This window comes from Prosopis cineraria, unplaced genomic scaffold (assembly GCF_029017545.1).
Source record: "Prosopis cineraria cultivar Desert tree isolate PC_DT_omini unplaced genomic scaffold, ASM2901754v1 PC14, whole genome shotgun sequence".
NCBI lineage: Eukaryota > Viridiplantae > Streptophyta > Magnoliopsida > Fabales > Fabaceae > Prosopis > Prosopis cineraria.
Window position 1 is genome coordinate 16,901,538 of NW_026555345.1, and position 22,284 is coordinate 16,923,821.

The 22,284-nt window shown below is 33.5% G+C and overlaps 2 protein-coding genes across 4 annotated transcripts; one reads left to right on the plus strand and one right to left on the minus strand.

The window, feature by feature from the left end:
* The first annotated feature begins 1,469 nt into the window (after positions 1-1,469).
* Positions 1,470-7,262, plus strand: LOC129293110 (2-oxoglutarate-Fe(II) type oxidoreductase hxnY-like). Its single transcript, XM_054930915.1, has 11 exons — positions 1,470-1,768; positions 1,862-2,057; positions 2,164-2,262; positions 2,378-2,429; positions 2,566-2,687; positions 2,870-2,970; positions 3,057-3,115; positions 3,279-3,335; positions 4,594-4,639; positions 6,096-6,175; positions 6,789-7,262. The coding sequence occupies exons 1-11, from the start codon at positions 1,655-1,657 to the stop codon at positions 6,871-6,873; spliced, it is 1,011 nt and encodes a 336-aa protein (XP_054786890.1). The 5' UTR covers positions 1,470-1,654; the 3' UTR covers positions 6,874-7,262.
* A 177-nt stretch (positions 7,263-7,439) lies between these two features.
* On the minus strand, positions 7,440-22,009 carry LOC129293108 (probable RNA-dependent RNA polymerase 3). Of its 3 annotated transcripts, none has more exons than XM_054930913.1 (19): positions 21,441-22,009; positions 20,887-21,019; positions 20,658-20,787; positions 20,085-20,159; positions 19,620-19,806; positions 18,949-19,147; positions 18,759-18,846; positions 18,529-18,669; positions 17,279-17,329; positions 17,119-17,190; positions 16,785-16,888; positions 14,960-15,108; positions 14,591-14,816; positions 13,635-13,860; positions 11,560-11,708; positions 10,249-10,423; positions 8,241-8,373; positions 7,984-8,144; positions 7,440-7,885 (listed from the first exon to the last, which is right to left on the minus strand). In XM_054930913.1, the coding sequence occupies exons 1-19, from the start codon at positions 21,727-21,729 to the stop codon at positions 7,664-7,666; spliced, it is 2,910 nt and encodes a 969-aa protein (XP_054786888.1). In that variant the 5' UTR covers positions 21,730-22,009; the 3' UTR covers positions 7,440-7,663. The 3 variants fall into 3 exon arrangements, with proteins under 3 accessions (XP_054786888.1, XP_054786887.1, XP_054786889.1); XM_054930912.1 differs by having other exon boundaries at positions 21,432-22,009; XM_054930914.1 differs by having other exon boundaries at positions 21,559-21,690.
* Positions 22,010-22,284: the final 275 nt, after the last annotated feature.

Below are 22,284 nucleotides of genomic sequence, written 5' to 3' on the forward strand. Positions count from 1 at the left end.
AGACTTAATTAAGCCATCTAAAACTTTTAATTTGACAAGTTCAATAATATGAAGAGCAATCACAAGTTAAGTTTTAATTTGGGAATGATAATTTTGAATTGGGAAGCACTTATATACTTTGCCGTATATACTTAAAGTGCTTGTATCTATTTAAATTAAGATATGTAGATCTTTTATAAATTATTTTTTATAATAAATTCTTGTTATTAATTAAATTAATACATAAAGATCCACATGTCATGATTTAATTTGATATAACTATATTAAGTATACAATGCTAAGTACATAAGTCTTGCCCTTTTGAATTTTGTAAGTACATTTATGATAGTTAAATACATCAAACATTGAAATATCATAGAAGGACCATGTTCATTATTTGCAATTAAAATACTTTTAATTATTGAAATAACCAATAGCAAACCATTCATGAATTTAAAGAAGGTCACTTGTGAATACATGAAAAGTTAAGTGTGAATGAATTGATAGTTTTATAAATATATACATTGTCACTTAAAAATTTAAAAATAGTCACTTGTAAATTTTTGAAACGTTATTTATGAATTTATAAAAAGTTAATTGTGAATGAATTTAAAAAATATAAAAAGGTTCCTACATTATTAATTTACAATTAAGACCATTTATATCTAATCACAACTAACATTCCATATATTCAATAGTGGCATTTCTTATATTTACAATTGGTTGTCCTTGAAAAACAAATGATGTATAAATTCATGAGAATATCTATTTATTCATAATTAATTTTTCATTGATTCATAAGTATTGTTATTTCGATTCATAAATAACTTTATTTAAATTAATAAGTCATATTCCATTAGTTATTTTAATAATTATTTATTTTTTAATTTCAAATGAAGACTATAATCCTTCAATGATATTTCAATAATTTGAGGTCTTCAATTGTTATTAAAATCTTAACAAGGTATGTAATTACTAGTTTTCCTTTTAATTTCATGGTTGCATACCCTCTCCATCCACATATATAAATAAGATGTTTTTTAAAAGTTTATTTTATTCTTAAATATAAAAAGTGTCATGATATTTTTGAGTAATTAAATAATTTTGTCCTTGTATTGAAAAAGAGAGAAGATATTAATTATGTGTTTTACTTATTATTATCATGTTATTAATTGTGGCATTATTAAGAATAAAAGTAAACAATTACTGTAATTTTATATGATTTTAATTAAATAATAAATTTTTATTTATATATGATTTGATTAAAAATATTTTTTATATAAAATACGGAGGGAACATGCTAGAGCACGGATGAAAATATTTTTATTTTGCATTGTAGAACTAAATTCTCGGTTGTGTGCGAAAAATTTTTGCGCCACATTTCGTCACTTATTATGTCAGAATCAGAAACTGGTCCCCCAGACCACCTGCTTCGTGGAGGTTTCTGAATGCATCTTGATCAATGGAAGCCACTAAAATTAAAATTAATGGCATCTCGTCAATAATGGGTGACGGCTGGGGGCTGTGGCTCCATGCTTATATAAGCAAGGCCGTTCAATTCTTTTCCACAAATTCCCCGGCGATTGTGATTCAGAATCTAAGCAAAGCCCTTTTCTCTTTTCTCTTTTTTCGGTCCAAGAGAATTTAAGCTATTCGTTCTTTTGTTCATATCAAAATGAGAATCCAACGCGTCGAAGCCTACCACAATGGAGCGACCAAATCTTCAATGCTCAATTGCATCGACCTCTCTGATCCTGACATCGACAAATCTGTTAATTTGCTCAAACAGGTTAGCCTTCTCTAGTTCGAATTTGGGTGAATTGGTTTTTAATTATGTGTGATCGATTATTTTGTTTTTTTTTTTTTTTCCTTGGCGAAAAAGGCATGCTTGGATTCTGGGTTTTTCTACGTTGTGAACCACGGAATAAGCCAGGATTTCATGGACGAGGTTTTTGCCCAGAGCAAGAAATTTTTCGGTCTTCCGCTGAAGGAGAAAACTAAGCTTCTTAGGAATGAAAAACATCGGGGATATACTCCTGTTCTTGATGAACTACTTGATCCTGAGAACCAAGTACATGGTAAATATATTCTCTATTTGTTCCTTCCTGCATGTCTATACAAATAGCACTTTGTTTTCTTGGTCGTCTTCTTCCTCATTATTTTATTCTTTTTTGGGTTGGATAGGAGATTACAAAGAAGGATATTATATTGGAGTTGAAGTATCCAAGGATGACCCAGAATCGCAGAAACCATTTTATGGGCCAAACCAATGGCCTGCATCTGGTAAACTTGTCAAATTTGTAGTACCTGGGAATTGTTTTAGAAGAAAAAATCATTTTTACTAAACTCTTTGGTAATAACTCATCCATTTTTCTTCATGAACTTTGTTGTCTTTTAGATATTCTACCTGGATGGAGAGGAACAATGGAAAAATATCATCAAGAGGCATTGTAAGACTTAAGGAACTTAATTATTAATAACAAGTAGTATGATACAAAGTAATAGTGATAAGAATATGGATTCACCAACTACAAGTTTTTTCATTTGTTGTTTCTTGTACTGTTCCTTTTAATATCGGACATCCAGAGAAGTGGGTAGAGCCGTCGGAAGAATAATAGCCCTTGCCCTTGGTTTGAGTGCTGATTTCTTTGATAAGCCAGAAATGCTAGGAGAGCCAATAGCGACTTTACGCCTGCTACACTATGAAGGTATCAATATCATCAATATCAATATACTTACAAAGTTGAAGCCACGCTGTTCACAAGCTATGCATAATGAAACTTGAACTTCTCAGGCCACTAGCTGAATAAATAATAGCAGTCCCTTATATCTGATATAATTACAAAATGAAAATGACACTGACAATAGTGTTGATTGTTCTTTGGTTAAGGTCAAACCTCAAATCCCTCCCAAGGATTATATGGAGCTGGAGCTCATACTGACTATGGTCTGATTACTCTGTTGGCGACTGATGATGTACCAGGTCTTCAAGTAAGGATACCCCTCCTCTCTATATAAATTAAACATTTGACGACATTACAGCAAATATATATGCATATATATTTTTCTTTATGCAGATATGCAAAGATAGGGATGCTAAACCTATGATATGGGAGGATGTGGCGCCCTTAAAGGGGTGAGTTCTCATTGTAGATGCATGTTTAGCTGCATGTTTTCCTACTTATCTTTCAAAGGCAAATTGATCATACTTATCTTTCAAAGGCAAATTGACTGTCCCTTTGTTTTCCCCAATTCCTCAAACCGAAAGAATAATTGTTTGATGTGGTTGTTATTGCCAGGGCATTTATAGTGAATCTTGGAGACATGCTGGAGCGTTGGAGCAACTGTATTTTCAAGTAAGAAACTTTCCTAGTGCTAGTTATATGCCTGAACTCTACCCAAGTTGGATATACTTTTGACCTTGAACTTGAAGGGACTTTCAGTACTGCCCTGAAACTTTTATCTGTGCTTGCATTTCCGTGAAAGTTTGATATGTGTGATTTTCTGGCCTACTGGTTGGTATCATGCATTACTAATATGGTGCAAGTATTATTTTTCAAGCTCTAAATTTTACAATGAATTTATTTCTTCTCTGGTGCTAGCTTGAAATGGCCTGGGTTCTTTTTAGTCAAGACAAAGAGGAAACATGACAGTATTGAACCGTTCTAGGCTATCAGCATGCATGGGATATTATTTTATTGTCTCTGTGATAATATACAAAAGCTGCACTTATTGCCATGAAAAATTACTACAATTAGATTATAGATTTACTTCTTCCGTTTAAAAATGTAAAACATTTTTTGAGGAGTTGAATGTTCAAAAATATAAGGTATTTTTATTTTTTTCAAGGTGTAATCATTTTTTTTTTTTCAAAAGTGCCCTTATTGATAATGACTTTATATTTATTATAGGGTATTTAATAGGGGTAAATAAAAAAAGATAGAGTTAGTTTAAAAGTAGATAATAACTTTATTGAAGGGTGAGATTGAATTAAAAATGTTTTGCATTTTTGAACGGAGGGAGTATCTCTTAATGAATCAACAGAAACTGCATGCTATACCATGCGTCCTCCTTTAACTGCTGGCAGGAAAATATAAGTTTCAACAGAGGAGTTGTATATGTCATTATGAGTGTCTTTCTGTACATATTGGAATGAAAATGTTGGACTCAATGTATTGAGTTGATAGATAAACTCAAAAAGATCACAATGATATACTCTCTCCTTTAAAAAATATAAGATATTTTTATCAAATTTTATTCCCTAATAAAATAGTTATTTGTTTTTAAACTAATATCTTCTTTCTATATTTTCACTTATTTAATGGTTTGTTCCATTCTAAAATAAATATAAAGTGATTTATTCATAAGGAGCACTTTTGAAAAAAAATTATAATCACACTTTGAAACATTAAAAATACTTTATATTGTTTAACAGAGGAAGTATTTGATTTGGTATCTTTTGTCTATATATATATATATATATATATTTACATATATCACTGATATTGGCATGTTGCTATATTCATTCATTTGCTTAAGGCTCTTATTAGAAAAATCCTTTTGCATTGAACTTTGTCAAGTGCAAGGTCAACAATTTGCTTTGTTTCTGCTCAGGTCCACATTGCACAGAGTTCTAGGAAATGGTCAAGAAAGATACTCTGTAAGCTCCAAATCTTCATAGTCTTAAGTTACAGCTTATTGTATCTTGGCTTTCTGTTTTTTAACTTTATTACTAAGCCATGATATTGCCTTATTTAAAATGCCTATTCCTTGTGCATTTTGGTTGGTGGAATTTGTACTGTTCGAAGAGAAGTGGGAACGAGATTCCATGATAATTTCATTCTTATACTATGTTTGGATACATATAGATTTGAATTTAAGCCTAATTTCCTATTTGGGTGCTTAAAAATTTTTGAATTTGGATTTGATCAAAATCCAAATTAAAATTCCTTCATAATTTGAAATCTTTTTTAAACCCTTTGTTATTTCTAAACACTATCTAATAATAATAATTTTTTATTATTTAAATCACTTAAACAAAGAATTTTAAATAGATTTGAAATGTGGGATTTTATATCCAAATTTTAAATCTAAATATATCAATCCAAAACACTAACTTAGGTTGTGGGTATTCAAAACTACTCCAATCTCAGTTCCCAATAGTTACTTTTTTCATTCCAAATAGTAAATGTGATGGAATGCAACTCCTCAAATAGTAAGTGTATCAAATTTGTCTTAACAAAAATAAAAATAAAAAATAAAAATTGAATTAATAATTTAAAATATTTTTTGCCATCATATTGATATTCTACAACATTAAAAAAATATTTTAATGTATTTTAATGTTTGACAAGAAAAGTTACAAAAATACGTTTCTATATTTTTACACAATTCATTACGATAAATTGTTTGTATTTCAAAAATTACTTAATCCTAAAAGTAAGAAATAATTTTCATATTTTCATGTTATTTGTGATAAAAACATTTTTTTAATCACCTACCTACTAGATATTTATATCTTGTTCTATCAAATTTAATTCTCATTCTTACTCCTAAAATTTCAAAATCTAAAAAGGGGCTTAAAGATTGAGTCTCAATTGGCTGCTTCATCTTTTTGATTAGAGCTTCGACTCCTTATAATTCGAATAGGCCATCAAATGTTATTTTTCGGTTGAATTCCTTATCAGCAATAAGTGGCCTTACCTTTAGAATTTATAGTTTCCTTGGTTATGAATCTTTTTTTATCTAATTTGTCAATTAGCATGTAAAGAAAAGCACGAAACTTTGGGACTGTTTGAAACTGTTTTTATTTTATTATTCTGAAAATTGGTGTTTTGTAGAATATGTTCTAAGAACAAAAAAAACAAAAAATAAAAATAGGTGTTTTTTTCATTTTTCCTTATTTTTTAGAACAATAATTATAGAACACTTAAAAGTTATTTTTATTTTTCTGTTTTTTAGAACAATATTTTATTTTTTTGTTCTTCAAAATACTTTTTAAAAATACGTTACCAAACAGATTTTTTTGTTCTCTTATTTTGGAGAATAAAAAACTATTTTCATAACAGGTTTCAAACAAGTCCTTTATTATCTCACTAATTGTTTTCTTTGTGCAGATGGCTTACTTTTTGGAGCCGAGTCATGATTGTCTAGTAGAGTGCTTGCCAACTTGCAAATCAGAAAGTAACCCTTCCAAGTAAGTTGGAATTTCAACCAAATTTCCCAGTATTATTGTAAGTTAGGAAGTTTATTCGACGGCCAAAACTCAAGATTTAGGAATGTTTTGGACGTTTAAATAACAAGATATGCAAGTTACAAGGTAAGACATATTAACCCAAATGTTGTGTGTGTGTGTGTGGACAAATTCGACAGCAGAAGCCAGACACAAGATCAAAATCTATAAAGGGATTCTCCAAAGGGGGAAAAAGAAGCGAGGATGATAACCAAGTTTTAAAAACAGAAATTAATGATAGTTAAATCCTAACAAAATTTTCTTCAAAATATTGCAAATATATATTTAAATAATTATAAATCTAAGAATTCTAATTCTAAATAAGACATTTAAATTCTAACTGTAACTTTCAACTTGCAATAGAAATTCCTGTTTTTATTTGTCTTAAATTAAGATTTGTGGCTTATTTTTTAAAAATATTTTATTGGGAATCTATTTGTTATTAATTTCCTCTTTTAAAATTTTATTGTCATTCTCCCAAAAAGCAAAACACTAATATGCAAAATGGAACCGAAGTGAGCTATGCAAAGTGGCGGCACCTTCCAGTCTCACAATACTGCATATATTTTCTTGCCAGGTTCCCTCCCATTTTATGCAAGGATTACGTTAGCCAGCGGTACAAGGACACTCATGCTGATTTAAGCATATATAAGAAACAGTAAGCTTAAATGCTAGCATCTTTGGCCTTTATGGTGAGCTGAAAAAAGTGTTACGTTGAGTTTCAAGAGTTCAAATGCTGGTACTAATAAGGAGAAGCTGAAGAAACAGTAAGCTTGTGTTGTCATTTGAGCTCTGCAGGCTGGAGTTTTGTCTTAGGAAAAGTGGCTGATAACTGATTTTCTCCCAACAAGTACTTTGTACTAGGAGCATTAGCATTATAAGCTAAGACTTAGTTCAGTAGCTACAGCACAAGGAGTAGATTAGGCTGATAATATCAAAGATCATATCACTCGTTATAGGATATGAACATTCACTGTTCAATTCTATTGACATTTCACCCTACACTAAATTACTTGACAATACCATCTCCTCACTCCCCACTTCTCATTCAGTCTTCCAGTTGTATCGTGTATTTTTATCTTTCAATGCAGTATACTTACCCTCCAAACGCAATAATATTGACCACATAAATTGTCCACTATAATGGATTTGTAACTACCATGACCATCCTTAAGTCTTCTGACGAGAGATAAATTGTCAATAACAACATAATTTACAGAACAGTTGATTTATGGTTATTTAGCCTAGATTTTACTTTAATTAATGCTAAAACAAAGATATCCAAACAACAGCAAGATGTAGCTTGTCTCTGAACACAATTAACAAGTTTATATACGACTCTATGGTGACAAGTCATTAAAATGTAGCAAGGTCTCTGAACAAAAGATAAGGTGAATGCAGTAAGCTAGGACACAAAATAATGATAGTTAGGATATGAATGCAATGAATCCTTCACCACCCAAAGATCTCTCGCATCAGAGCCGATATATCTTGCTTAGAGGCATAATGCTGGAGGAGAACTGGACCCGCAACCTTCCACACAAAGCCACACTTGCTTACTGATTCTATACTCTTGGCATAGTCATAAGCAACGTGATACACAGCCAAAGCCTCATTGTAGACTTGCTCCATACTCTTACGACTCTTGTTCGGCTCAGAAGCACCATACAATATCTGCATGCCACAGCACGGTCAGCAAATAAAGAAAAAACATGAGATTTTCCGAGACAAGTGTAGAGTCAGCAAATGAAGAAAACCCTTGAAACCTATACCTCTCTATATTTATTGTAGATAGCAGCCTTGCTTTGGCCTGTGGAGTCAGAACCATTTAACGCAGCAGTCATTTCGCTCCTATACTGGCCATAGTATGATCTCCACATGTTCAGACAGCTCTCAGGTATTTCAGCATCCAAAATGGGGAGTTTAGTAATATCTGGTAGCATGCAAACAACAGGTGTGATGAATACATATAACAGATTAAAGTCCTCCCCCCCCTTTGGGTGGGGTTAATTCTATTTGGAATTCTCACCCTTCACGTCTTCATATTGACATTTGTTCACTTCATCATAAATTAAACCGAGGATAGAAGTAGAAGTATATGAACTATCCTTTTCCATGTAGTGAGGGTAAATCTCCGCCCTCAAATCTTTTGGAACTTCTACCTGTTGTCAAGCATGAGACAGAAAATTAGCACTTCTTTCAAACAACACTTGTAAAGATCATGAAACAGAAGAAAATAGTAGGGGTGTTCAGCCTGGACCCCATCCCGATTGGCTCAGTATCGTCCCGATCATATTGGGACGTAGTCATGTCCCCGCCCGAAAATAATCGGGACGGGACGGGATACTAGATTACCATTGAGATGTCCTGCTCGAAAATAATCGGGACAGGACTTTACAGAACGGGACAGGAAAAGGGTTCAGGACAGGACGGGATACGAGATTACCATCGGGACATCCCTTCCCATCCCGAATATTATATATATTATTTTTTATTTTAAATATATTAATTATATCAATTATAATTTCAATACTTGCAATTCTTATTTAAAACTAAAGTTTTTTTATATTAATAATTTTAATGACATGAAGTAAACATGGCGATATCTTTCTTTATAATATATTAATTATATTAATATAATTTATTCTTATATCTATCTATTCAATAACTTTTATTTATAACGTATTTTTTGGTTTATTTTCAGAAGAGTAATTAGCTTAGTACATCTCCACTAAAGTAGAAAAACAATGATTTGATGTTGTACTTGATTTGCCTGTTGTTGCTACTCTTATAGCATAAAGATCACTTGTATTTTTTATGTATTCGTATCTTCAATATCCCGCCGCCTAATTGTTGTAATATCTTGTACGCTGACATGACTTATCTTGTCAATCAGCACAGTTTACCCGTGGCCTTCAATTAAAAAAAAAAAAGATCACTTGTATATGCTATTATAATGTGTAGTTATGATTAATATAATTCAATAATTGACTTTAAATTGTTGCGATTTATGTACTTGTGTTGTTTTGATTTTAAACTTAATAAATTATATGATTTAAATTTTAATGAATGTTATTTTCTATATCTTTCTTCGATATTATCCCATTTTTTGGGATGGCGAGACATCCTAATCTTGTCCTAATCCCGTCCCGACTCCTAACAGGACGGGATGGGACACGGGACCAAAATTTAGTCCCGATCTTTTTTCGGCAAGGGACACGGGACAGGGGTGTTCCGGTCCCATCCCGTCCTGTGAACACCCTTAGAAAATAGTAGGACAGACAAGTGTTTCCCAGAAGGTCAACAAGACCTTATCATGACAATTTAGCCTTGGACGTACTCAAAGTTACATGATCCCAAGTGATAATAAAAGTTTCACCTACTACAAATTAAATGCTTTCCTCTTTGGTACATAAAATTACATGTAGAATAGAATAAAAAAATGCTTTTATATATGTGAATTATCTTTTCTGTCTTCAGATAAAAAAAAAATCATAAAACAAGATAATCACTATAAGTTGATGATAGGAGTACTCCTTGTGTTGGGATACTAAAGATTAAGCATGCATTCTCAAGTATACGTTTTCTAATACCTTCTACTCATGGACACCAAACAAAGTAAGACAATGTCAAGATAAATATTTATGTATGCATTCTCAAGAGTAAGTGTGTAGATAGACAATATTCCCAAATAGCTGGAATCCACAGGAGCCAGGTTCCAGTATTCCAGAAGGTCAAAACCTCCTATCCTCAAATGTTTAATAGATACAGGACCCTCATATATAAGGGTTATTCAAAGGTGATGAATGCTGACAATAATTTAACTTAGCTACATAAATGGGCTTCACTAAAAAAAAAAAAAAATAGAATGATATTCATAAGCCAACTGCTAGTGACTTAGAGATCACATTTTTAAACATGTTCCATGGAAAAATATCATGATAATATGAGATTAGCCTCACAATATGAAAAATATCAAATTTTTTTATTCCAACCATTGAGGCAGAATATAATAAGGAAAATAAGACAGAACTAACCTTCTTTCCGCCTTTCTTTGGTGCGTCCAGAGCATAGTAATACAGATCAATCAATTTAATCATATTTTCCTTGACACGTTCTTTCTCTTGCTTTTCTATAGGACAGTCATCCCTCAATGTCAGCAGCCGATCCATAAAGGCATTCCAACATTCAGCTGCAACACCCATTGCATAACTGAAAAAAGCAGCCACATAGTATCTATAAGCCAGTTTACTTTGGCAACCAAAAAAGGAAAAGAAAACAAAGAATGAAAGAAATAAAAGCCGAATACTACATTATCCCAACATTAGATTAAATCTAAGATTCTCATCCGAATTCGTATATCAGGTACTTAAGACTACCAATAAATAAATAATTGTAAGCAAAACAGATTCTGTGGATAAATAATTGTGCCACCATAGTTTGAGATCCAGCAGCGAAATGAAGATTCAAAGGACGTTAACATGTAAGAATGTCAAAAATGGAATTTGTCATTGTTTCAACAATGAAGACACAACACAAGCTAAGGGTTTTCATAAGTACAATTTGATCCAATTTGAATAAACCGGTTTCACTAAGATGTGAACATGTTCGCTTTTACCCATAGTTGCTTCGATTCAAATTGTATCAGTTTGGATGTTAATTGGGTTATCTGAGAAAGAAAAAGTTAATATTGTAATTACTGATTAGCTTTGAATCTTTGCCCGCTTTTAAAAATTAAGAATTCATTATTTTCCTTGGAAAAAATAAATAAATAAATAAATAAACAAAGACTACATGTAATCTTTATTATCATGATAGATTATAGAAAATTATTTTAAAATCTTATCACTAATTTCCCAAATGCAAAGTTTCAAGAATACAGATTATAATAAAAGTACGCTGAGGGTCTAAGGTGCTCAAGGATAACAGTGCTTCATTGAGCCTCATAATTGACAAAATTAAACAGGGTGTGAATTTGGGCATAAATTATGCAATACCGTGCATGTACATTTATGGAGTTCATTTGGTTTGATGTGTTTAAATCAAAACAATCTAACATAAAACAAAAACAAAATTGAACAATCTGATTGTATGGTATAGTTAAGTTTTCACATTTTATGGTATAGTTAAGTTTGGGTTCGATCAACTCAGGTTAGTTTAGTTTTGAACGTCCCTGAGACAGACGCTCTAAGAAAAATTTCAGAAGAAAAAAAATATATGTATATCAAGAATGATATGTAATATAGCTGACACAACATAATAAACGCCAAACAGGATTTATGCCTGCATAATCATTCACTTTTGGATGTAAAGATGTTAGAAGTATCAATATTTAGTCACCATCATACCTTGGTTGAAACCGACTTCTCAAGAACAACTTGAAAAGTTCATCCTGGAGTTCATCATCTGAAAGTGTACTTGGCTGTTTAGAAGCGATGACATCATCGCAAGGAGGATTTTCAATCCATGGTTCACTCTTTTTAAAATACTTCAACAACTGAAACATTCAAAACACAAATGATCAATATAAAGAAAGCTGTTAAGTACTACCAGCTACCTCAGCAAAATATGAGGATGACAACGATGATGCATATAACTACAATCCACTTTGAACTTCATAAAAGACAGATATTCTGATTTCAAGACCACAGTTTTGCACACATTCGAGAAAAAAACTTCAATCTCAGTAAATCAAGTTATGCACAAATCTAACGCTTTGGCAACCCTTTCTAAATTCGTAAGCTTTAAGGAATTCCAATTTAGGACATGATAGTCAATACCACAGCATAGAAGCAGCTACAAGGACGACCAATATAAAATAAAAGGAACTATGGAAGTAAAATATGTTGTTGTAAAACATAGAGAAACCAGCACTAGGATGAAGATAAAATGCGTGGATGATGAGACAGCATCTTCAAAATATGAAGAAATTTAAACGCAATGGAAACCAAGCCTAGGGAAAAAGTTCTCACAGACGGAAACTTAGATACTGTATTATTCTCAGCTGCGATAGCAGAAAACAAGGACAAAATTAATAGTTAAACGAAACCACCTTGGTTGGAGATTGAATGGTCCAAACAATTAACAACAAAGCCTAGCCGCCTAACAAACCAGAAAACAGAATAACAAAAGATGCAAGACACAAAGAAACCTCACAGGCCTCAATCCTACACTAGTACATTTGAGGAGCCAGCACTCTCTTCACAATCTGTCCATGTCACCATTCACCACCCCCACACCCACTATATGTCAGAGTTCATTACAACCCCCCCCCCACACCCACAATATGTCAGAGTTCATTACAACCCCCCCCCCCCGGCAGGTCCTGCCCAACTAATCCCTCTTATTTGTCTTTTTCTTCCTTCTGTAAATTTTGGCTGGAATTCCAGGCCCAAAACTATCGTCAAACCCATCACCTTAAAAATTGATCATACTGGCTGACAAATAGCAAAATAAGGATTTTTAATTTTGATATCAACAGCTACCATGAAAATTAGAAGCCAAAGCTGTTCTGTAGAAGGCAAAACAAGCTTATCTCTCTGATATAAATGTTCCTTTAAAGTTGTTGACAATCAGATATAGGGTTTACAGATTAAGTAATTCCAGATTTTACTCCTTGAAATGGCAGAATAAAACTTTAAGCCAAAATTAGATGATCCTCGCTTGTTCTTTTTTTACTATCAGGGTTTCCAAACATTTCAATGATACCAATATAGTCTCCACTTCACCAATTTCCAGTTCCTTTTTCCATCCAAACAACCCAACAATTCCTCTTTTAAAGAGCTTCTACCACAAACACAGCTTCCTAAACTGAATTTTCATGCATCAACGTTCCCTTTATTATTTTACCAAAGAGCAAATACTTTTCCGATCCCACATCTGACAAATCAAGCATAACGAAGTTTCAGTTCCTAAAATTGACACTTCAATTATGTCTTGCTTTCATGTGATCTGAAATCAACAATTTCACAAGCCTTCTATGAAAATGATAGTTAACCATAGGCATATCATATCATCAAACTTAAGGCAGACCACCTAATCATGAAATAGATCAAACACAACAATCTGATTATTAATAATTTGGCATTGCTCTTCAAATATAAACAAAGAGAGGTCCAGGAAAAATGCTGCAACAATACTATGAATTCAATACTTGGTTAAGCCTGCTTTGGTAGTAGAACCAATTATGGAATGTCATCAATTCATTCTAACCTAAAAAAATTTACGTAGAAAAGTTTAAACACTAGAGTAGAATATTCTGATTTTATTATTAGCCAAACAAAAGTTTCATAACAAATTCCCTTTAAAAACATGGTTAAGAAAAATGAGCAGATAACAGTTGCAGCAAACAATAAACTATCTAAAATATCAAGAGAAAATTCCTAGAATACTGTTTACAGATCTAGTAAACAAAAGATGAGACCTCAGCATTCTTTGACACCCAGTACATGTCACCGTCAAAATCTCCTCCAGCTATCTCATCTGCCAAAGAGCGAGGACCAACACAAGGGAAGAATATTGCATATTTGCTATGGCCAACAAAAGATTCTAACTCCTTCACGTATGTCGCTTCGAGAATGTGAATGTCCCCAAAATGTAATCCAGGATTCCGATATACCAATACATCTCCAGAAATTTGACCATTTTCACTATTATTAAAAAAAAAAGAGTCATAATAATATAAAAATAACTATCATACAAGAAATGATCAAATGAGTAAAATCCAACAAGCAAAGAATACATGAACGTGATTGAATGTGCAGGGTAAAAATTTATAGCACAAAGCACCATATTAGACAAGACATGAGCATGCGAGAAGGAAAACAAACTTCTTTTGATACAACCATCCAGTACTAAATACCACCAACTAATCCAAATTCAAACAAAACCAATTCCCAAATGATGGGGTGGTCTCCTATCGTAACTTTTTTATCCATGTTAAGTCAAATACAACTCCACTGCACCACCATTTATCCAAGCAAACAAATTTTAACAGAACCATGATAGCATCTAAAGGAAGTGTCAGAATCAGACAAATGCTGGAGACTGAGTAAAGGGGCATCTGCTATCAAATATATTGCTACATATGTATCACAATCCCCACGGGCAAGGGTAAAATAAATGTGGATAGCAATAACTTGCCACTTTTTAGCCAAGATCAAGTTTGATAGAGTATTTCCCTTGACTATTGAAATTAGATAGTGACCAAAAATATAATGAGGAACTACAAAGAATTTATCAGCTGCATAGTAAATTAAAAAAAAAAAAATCAACACCTGAACATAAAATGGAGAGGGGAAAAAAATCGATGCCTAAACATAATAGAGCTATGCTTTTTACTGATAGATAAATTAGGAAACAGAAGAGAATTATGCTTACAGAATAATACAAACTTGATCCTTTTTAAGGCATCCAGTGGGATCAGCAGTGCCCATTAGATAGTAACATTCAGGTATATAAAGCCTCCCCTTTTTAAGACCATTTATTTCCTCCTTTGCAAGTACAGATAGACGATACTGCAAATAAGCCTCATCGAGAGGGATGCCAGATAAAATCATTTTCATTGAATTGAAATCATCATCCATTTCACCATGCTTTAAAGATACTGCACAAAACTGATTAATTCAATAAATTTTCTGGAGACTTCCAAAAATCATACAGATCATAGCTCAATATTCAAATAAGTCAGAATTTAATAGTTCTAAGAGAAATCAAGTAGCATTAGCTGCAGGAACCTATGAGGATTACCTCTGAATGCAGCTCGCTTGTTAGTGAAGACACAATATGCATCTTCCAAAGCACTCTTGAGTAAACCCATAAAAAACTCATTTGGTACTCCTCCATAGCTTAGAAGTGCAATCAGATTTCGGGACAAATAACACCTCTGTGGTTTGTTGCTGAAATTGAAGGCTTAAGATTAGACATAACAGTTTCTTTCAAAAGTAGAGAATTTTCTTTACTAAGAAACCTAGAACATTAGCATAACACAATAGCTTGAGCACAGCTCCTAACGGTTTAAAACTTAAGAGAAATTAGTCAGGCAAGATAAGCTTAAGACCATGTCCTTTTGGCTCCTTTTCTTTGACAGAACTAAAAACCTTAATAGATAGAAGAATGGATAACAAGAAGATTAAACAATCCTGCAATAGCTAAAACAGACAAGTATATGAGCGCTTTCAAAGCCCATTCAGGATGAAAAGTACTGGAAATCCTGAGCCCATTCTAGATTTGGAAATTGATCATAATTTATTGATTCATTCAAGGCCCACTCGGCTCGTGTTGTGCTTGGTGCCATCCCACTTCTCTCTAAACCTGTTATCGCCCGGAGATATGCTCCTAACAATGAAAGTATATATGCAACTGGATAATCTTGTTATGAAAAAAGAGGATATCCCTTGTATGGTCAGCACGTATGGCTAGTTCGACACCTGAAGCAAGACTTAGTCTTGTTCTAAGTCTATTGAGGTCAACTCATCGGCTTATGGACCTATTTCTTTGGTTCGTTTTGCAATTTCATATAAATGTTGTGGACTCGCTCAACTTTCAAGATGCTAAACCTCTCATACTAAAAAAGGATTTCTCGATAGTAAACACTCACACTAGGAAACTAGAGCTATTGCCCAAAAAGATAGATTTTTTCACTAAGAAACCAACCAAAGCAAGTGTGTGTGAAGCCTAATCTAGCATAGAGAAAGGCAATACTCGACTGAAAGGAAGAGAAGAGTGTGGGGACTTTTCTTCCTCTCCCTATCGGTACAGTAATGAAAGAGCTAAGCTTTAGGCTTTCTTTTTTCTTGCTTTGCTGCCCTTACTCGTCTAAGGAACAAGCACTGAGCAAGCAAGCAAGAAAATGGATGCGTGTGTCCAACGTACAGGAGTTTGATTGCTTGCTCGCACATCTGTTTTCTTGCTCCTTGCTTCTTTAGTCCCTTCATCATTGTAAGGAAGAGAAGAGTTGACCTGGTAAGGCACTTTCTAATGAAAAGGAAGAATTTGACCATCACATCAGGCTTACGCTTATCTTTATCTTTCGTTTGATTGGTTCGTAAAGCTCTCCTTTCCCAACCAAGGGTTTGATATCACCTCACACTATTAGGAGGGTGGGAAAGTTCGATTCTATGTAGTCAAATATGTCTTATCGTGGACTGGACTAGAAGGAAAATAAAGAACTAAAGCAAAGCAGATTTTATTCATTCTAGCACTAGACAATAGGCCTTTTTTTACATGGGAGTGCATGCAATAGGAAACTTACACATAGACCAGCCAAACACAACATTACAACAAAGTTAACAAACAAACAACAACCATTTAGATCCCACAAAATGAAGTTTATTATTGAGAGGTCTCATGAATTTCACAAAATACTTCCAAATCTCAAATCCTGCTTATTGGCAACTTGACTAAAGGCATTGACAACCAGACAACAACCATTTACAACTAAAAAATTATCATTTATGACATGAATTAAGATCCATATCCAAACTACAAATAAGTCATGACTGCTTCAAGTAACAAAGTTTCAGCAGAAACAAGCAATTGCCAACTTGGTAGGAAAACTATGTAAAGGAGATACCTTGTACCTACTACCTCCATCGAATTTATACTTTGCACAAGAAAATTTGGATCTGCATGAACCTTAATCATTGATGGTCGAACTTGTATCGTCTGAGGAGGAAGCTACAAGAATTAATAATAAAAGAACCTCTTACTACCAGCAGAATAATTGATGCAGATATAAATTCACGTGAAACCATTTTGAAACAAGATTATGAGCCATGAATTCATCAAAATAGGAACTAAAACTAGAAGGAGTTCATTTGTATGCTCCAAAATGCATGAGTACATGATCAAGTACTACAATTAAGGCGATCATATTTCCACACAAAAATGAAGAAATGAATATGTACCTTTTCGTTGATTAGAAGTGTGCCCTTCATGGCACGTCCGATGTGAAATAGACGGCATTGGATCAGCAAAGGCTTAGTCAGGAAGGAAAAAGTATCAGAATAAAATCCATACAATGCACATCAGTAGTCTAAAAATTTTGCAGAAAAGTAAGGAACATACTGGCTCAAATGTGCTGGATTCCACATTTGCAAAAGCCATAGTTGTATTATCCTATTCAACCAAATTAGAAATTCCCTATCATTTTAAGTTTTGGTAAGGAAGAGTGTGACATATAAGACAAAATATAAAGAACCATGTGACGGAGAAGACAAGAAAAAAGTAGCATTAGACCATTGGGCACTTGGAGGTGTTAATTGCAGCACGAAGGGTCCAAGCAATGACAGAGAAAACAATAGCAGATTTAAACTTCCAACGCTTGAAAAAACAAAGCATTGAAGTAGGGACATTATCTAAAATAATGAGGCATTCGGCCTATATAACAGTTACTTGCTCGCTCCATTGTAAAATAATATATGTTGACAAAACAATAAACAGAGAGAAAATTAGAACACAAAGACATGCATCTAACAAGATGGTGGGTATTTGGCCCAAAAAAAAAAAAAGAAAAACAAGATGGTGCGTAATAATATCACATAATTTATTAGTCTTGCACACATACATGTCAATTTTTGATAGAGTTTGCAATTCCAATCATCTTAAATAACATTACCTAACAACATGGTGGGTATTTGGCCAAAAAAAAAAAAACAAGATGGTGGGTAATAATATCACATAATTTATTAGTCTTGCACACATACATGTCAATTTTTGATAGAGTTTGCAATTCCAATCATCTTAAATAACATTACCTTTCCAAACTTTTGATCGTTAAATAATACAACTTGAAGAGAACAGGAAGAAACATAAATATCAGATTTATCAAAACTTCTCTTCCAGACGACAGCAATGTAGGATGTTGAGACATGAATGATTTTTCATGTTAGCATACATTCATACAAGGTTTGCAATCATTTTCCATCAGCCTCATGGCTAACCAAAATTTCAAGAAAAAGGCAAAAATAAAATAGCATATAGTTATATTGAAGTTTTTTCCTTCAAGAAGTATATTTTATTAATATATATATATATATATCAACAAAATGATTCTGAGAAAAAAAGACACCTTGATGAATAACCTATACTAAGATTATGCCAAGTACTCACATGATATATTCCTATAATAACTTTGTTGCTCCATATCACAAAGCGATTGTGACAAGAAGGCACATGGATAACGATGATAAAAAGAAAAACAATAATGGATATTGTTATAAAACCTTAACAGTTAATGGATATTTAATACAAAATAATAGAAGAAAAACAATGTGATTAAATAAAGTATGCAAATTTAGGTATTAAAACAGAGATACCCTGAAATTTTTATCCTTCGTATGAATTCCTTTGGACACATTTCTAGGGCAAAGCACAGCTAAATCTTTAGAAATGAATCCAGTTCCATCAGTATGAATCTGTTCTTTCCCATTGTGATAAACAATGTCACCATTTTCATCCTACAAGGAAATGAAAACAAAACTCAAATAATTTTCTCAGATACAAATATTTGTCATCCATATAGAGATGACAAAATAGTTGATCATACCTGACAACACACATCTTCAATTGTTTGAACATCCAAGGATCCCATGTCAATATCAAGTGTAAAGGTTTTGGACAAAATTAGAGAAAACCTAAATACTTGATGTCAGTAACTTGGATCCACTGTTTTTTATGTAGGAGGAAGGAAGTACATAAGATATAAAACTAAAAACAGCAGCTACAAAGTACCATACCTAGCCATAAACTTGTCTAAACTGGGTAATGTGTGAGCCTGCATAAATAAAGATCGAGCTTCAAGCATTGACTTGCCAGATAATTTGTAAGGATCCTTCTTATCAACTGATGCACAAGATTCTGTCCTAACAAAATAACATTTCACGCTTGATGATGTTGGGTCCTTCTTTTTCTCTTCCTTTCCGCCATCTTTAAAAACTGATCAATTGATAAGAAGTTTATGCTCATCAATGCATGCATATTGGTTCCCATAGGTCAGTCTAAAAAAACTCTAAAGGCAGCATCAGATACAAATCAAATGTCAAAGATTAAAGAATGTTTTGTGCACAACAGCATCAACAAAGCATGAGCTGTGCAAAAGATGAATAAAAAGATTCTAAAACTGGAAAAAAAAATCAGGTATTCAATTACACAAATACCCCAATTTTTCATTATCAATGAAAGCATTCCACCATAGAGGCACAAAGTTAACGAGAAAACACCAATGAAACCAAGTGTCAATTACATTAACTGTAGTAATAAGTGCAGGAAGTTAGACATATCAACAGTCTGACAAAAACAGAAACAAGCGATCAGGCAGACTCATACAGATGCAGTCAATAAGCATTAACAAGTACAAGCATAAAATTTCAAGGATATAACATTTCATAAGAACAGGTTTACAGGTTACCAAAAAACCGGTAGAGGCGAAGACCAACACAAATTCCCTCTCTTCCAAATTTATTGTAGAGAGCATATGCTTCCTCAACACTAGTCCGACAGTACCCATTCCTTTCCTCAGCAAAGTTTACAACAATCACATTATCATCACCAAGTGATTTTTGTAAATGTGTTCTAGCTTCTTGGAACAAGGGGCCCTGAATTACCAGCCAAAGGGACTGAAAATTAATATATTTTATGAATTTACAAATGGTCCAAATACCATTGAATTATCGTCAAGTGTCAACTGGTATAGGAATGTAGTTGTTATTTTATTAGTGGAAAAGATGTCACAAAGAACTTCCATGGCACCCATGGAAGTATGTCCAGAAAATAAGGATTTGCACTGAAAGTTGTCACTGAAAATAATGTGTATGTGTTCTAGAGCTTAGCTTGTTAAAAGTTGTCACTGAAAGTATACTAAAGTAGAGCAGACCTTGAACTTTAAACTCCCACGTTGAGATATATGACAGTGATAGACATACGGCTTCCCTGAATCCCAACCATGATACTGCATATACCAAAGTTATCAATGGCAAACAAGCAGATATTTTTACAGAATAATACAGCAGAGGTTGGATGAAGAAGTTCCAAGTCGCTAGAGTTGATGACTTAACAGGACAGTTAAGAACTTTATTAAATTCATTCACGTGACAAATTCAATAAATTTAGCTTTATTTTAAGGCACGGTTGAATGGTAAAATAAAAAAATAACAGGATAATAGAACAAATTAAAACCTCCAGAGTTTTATAGCACCGGCAAACTTTCATGGCTGCCATAATTGTGGAATTTTCAATTTCCAAAAAGAAAAAAGAAAAAAAGAAAAAGCCGCTGGAAGATGTCAATTTAATATCTCAACGCATAATTGAAATAGTTTTGGTCCAAAGGGAGAGAGGGAGTCAACCATTCCCTCTTTTTAAGGAGGCGTTCGGACATCAGATCAAAAGGAAGTAAAGTAGTAAGTTATCGAATTAATGTCACAAGAGATAAATCAGACGGGATGTTCACCAATCGTCGATCGTTAGGGGAGATATATCTTCTGCCCGCGGCTTGCCATATTTCTTCCTCAAACTTACACATTGGCAACATTTTAAGACTCCTAATCTTGTCCGCCGTTATGGCCCGTTCAAGACTCTCTCTACAAATACAAATAGAAAAGAAACTTTAATCCTCAAAGCATGACAGTTACAATTCTGGAAAGAGAAACAACGTGAAATAAAATGCATTCCACACTCACTCTCCAATATAGCTTAACAGCAGGAATGCCTTTCTGAATTCCAATTCTCCCAGGGCCACCAATTCTGGACTCATTGCTGGTGAGGTACTTCCTGGATGCTCTTCCATGGGAGTCGGGGTAGCAGCTCCGTTAGCTGTAATTTCAAATTTCAAAAAAATTAAAAATGAACAAAATTAAACCAAAGCTTGTAAGTAGCCCAACATGCACCGACAAGTCATACCCACTCCTTAATCAGAGGAAAGTAAATAGAATATGAACAAAATGAAACCAAACCAACTTCTTCACTCAATTTGCTCAGACAGAAAATTGTATAAAATCGTAATAATCAGCCACGAACACCAAAATAAGTAAAGAAAAAAGAAGAAGAAATCCGGAGATGGAATCATCACTGTTCAGCCAGAGTGCCGAAGGAAAGGGCCAGCCCTGTTATCTGAGAGATGTTTCCTTTTTCTCGTCTTCTTCTAACAATTAGAGAGAGAGAGAGAGATTGATTTCCCTTCGTGTCAACCAAATGAAAGACAGGGAAAATAAATAAATACACGTACTGCTTCGACCTTGGGTGTTCAAGAGCGTATTGGTAGCAAAGCCTCTAATAGCATTTGGTGAGCGACTAGTGACTTTCTTGGGAGACCGAATCATGAAGATAATGAACGAAGCGAGACTATGCCGAACCTTGGTGAGTGAAATTCGAGTCAAAATATCAAGAGCCAACTCCTCTCCGACGCTCGCGAGTTCGCGTCTTACTTGGGGGCTAGGAGGGGCCTGATTCTGCTCTCTGCATATACTGTCCAAGAGCCGCTCTACTGAGTCAGAAAGAGCCACATACTCCGTGGGATTGATCATTGGCAAACGGCCAAACTTGAACGAAGGCTCAAGCCCAAGTGCTGACACAGAAAGATGAAATGATCCCCAGACGCTTCCCGCTCGCCGGTGAAAGCGGATATGTATATAAAAAGATACATGCCGACGCACGCACTGTAGGACCAAAGGGGTTTATTTTGAATAAAGTGCCGTTGGAACTTGGAAAGGTTGCCTAGGGGCCTAGTGCCGAGTACAATCAGCACAGAGCAGAGAACAGCATCACACTTTCATTTTTCGCCAATCGTATTCACTCCTTTGCCAAACAATCGTACTCCATAACTTCGTGAACAAGAGTCCGGGACAATTTTTGGTTTCAGATAAGTAAAGGGGTAATGGTTTTTTTAATAAAAAAAATATAAATTTAATTATAAATTATTTTTTAAAAAAATTAAAGTATATATTATAAAGTGATAAAAAAACTTATCAACCATTAAGGCATGCTTGATATTATTAAATTGTTAAAGTGAAAATAAAATCAAAAAAAATATTAATTTAAACATATTTGATATGAAAGAGTTACAATTATTAAGAATTATG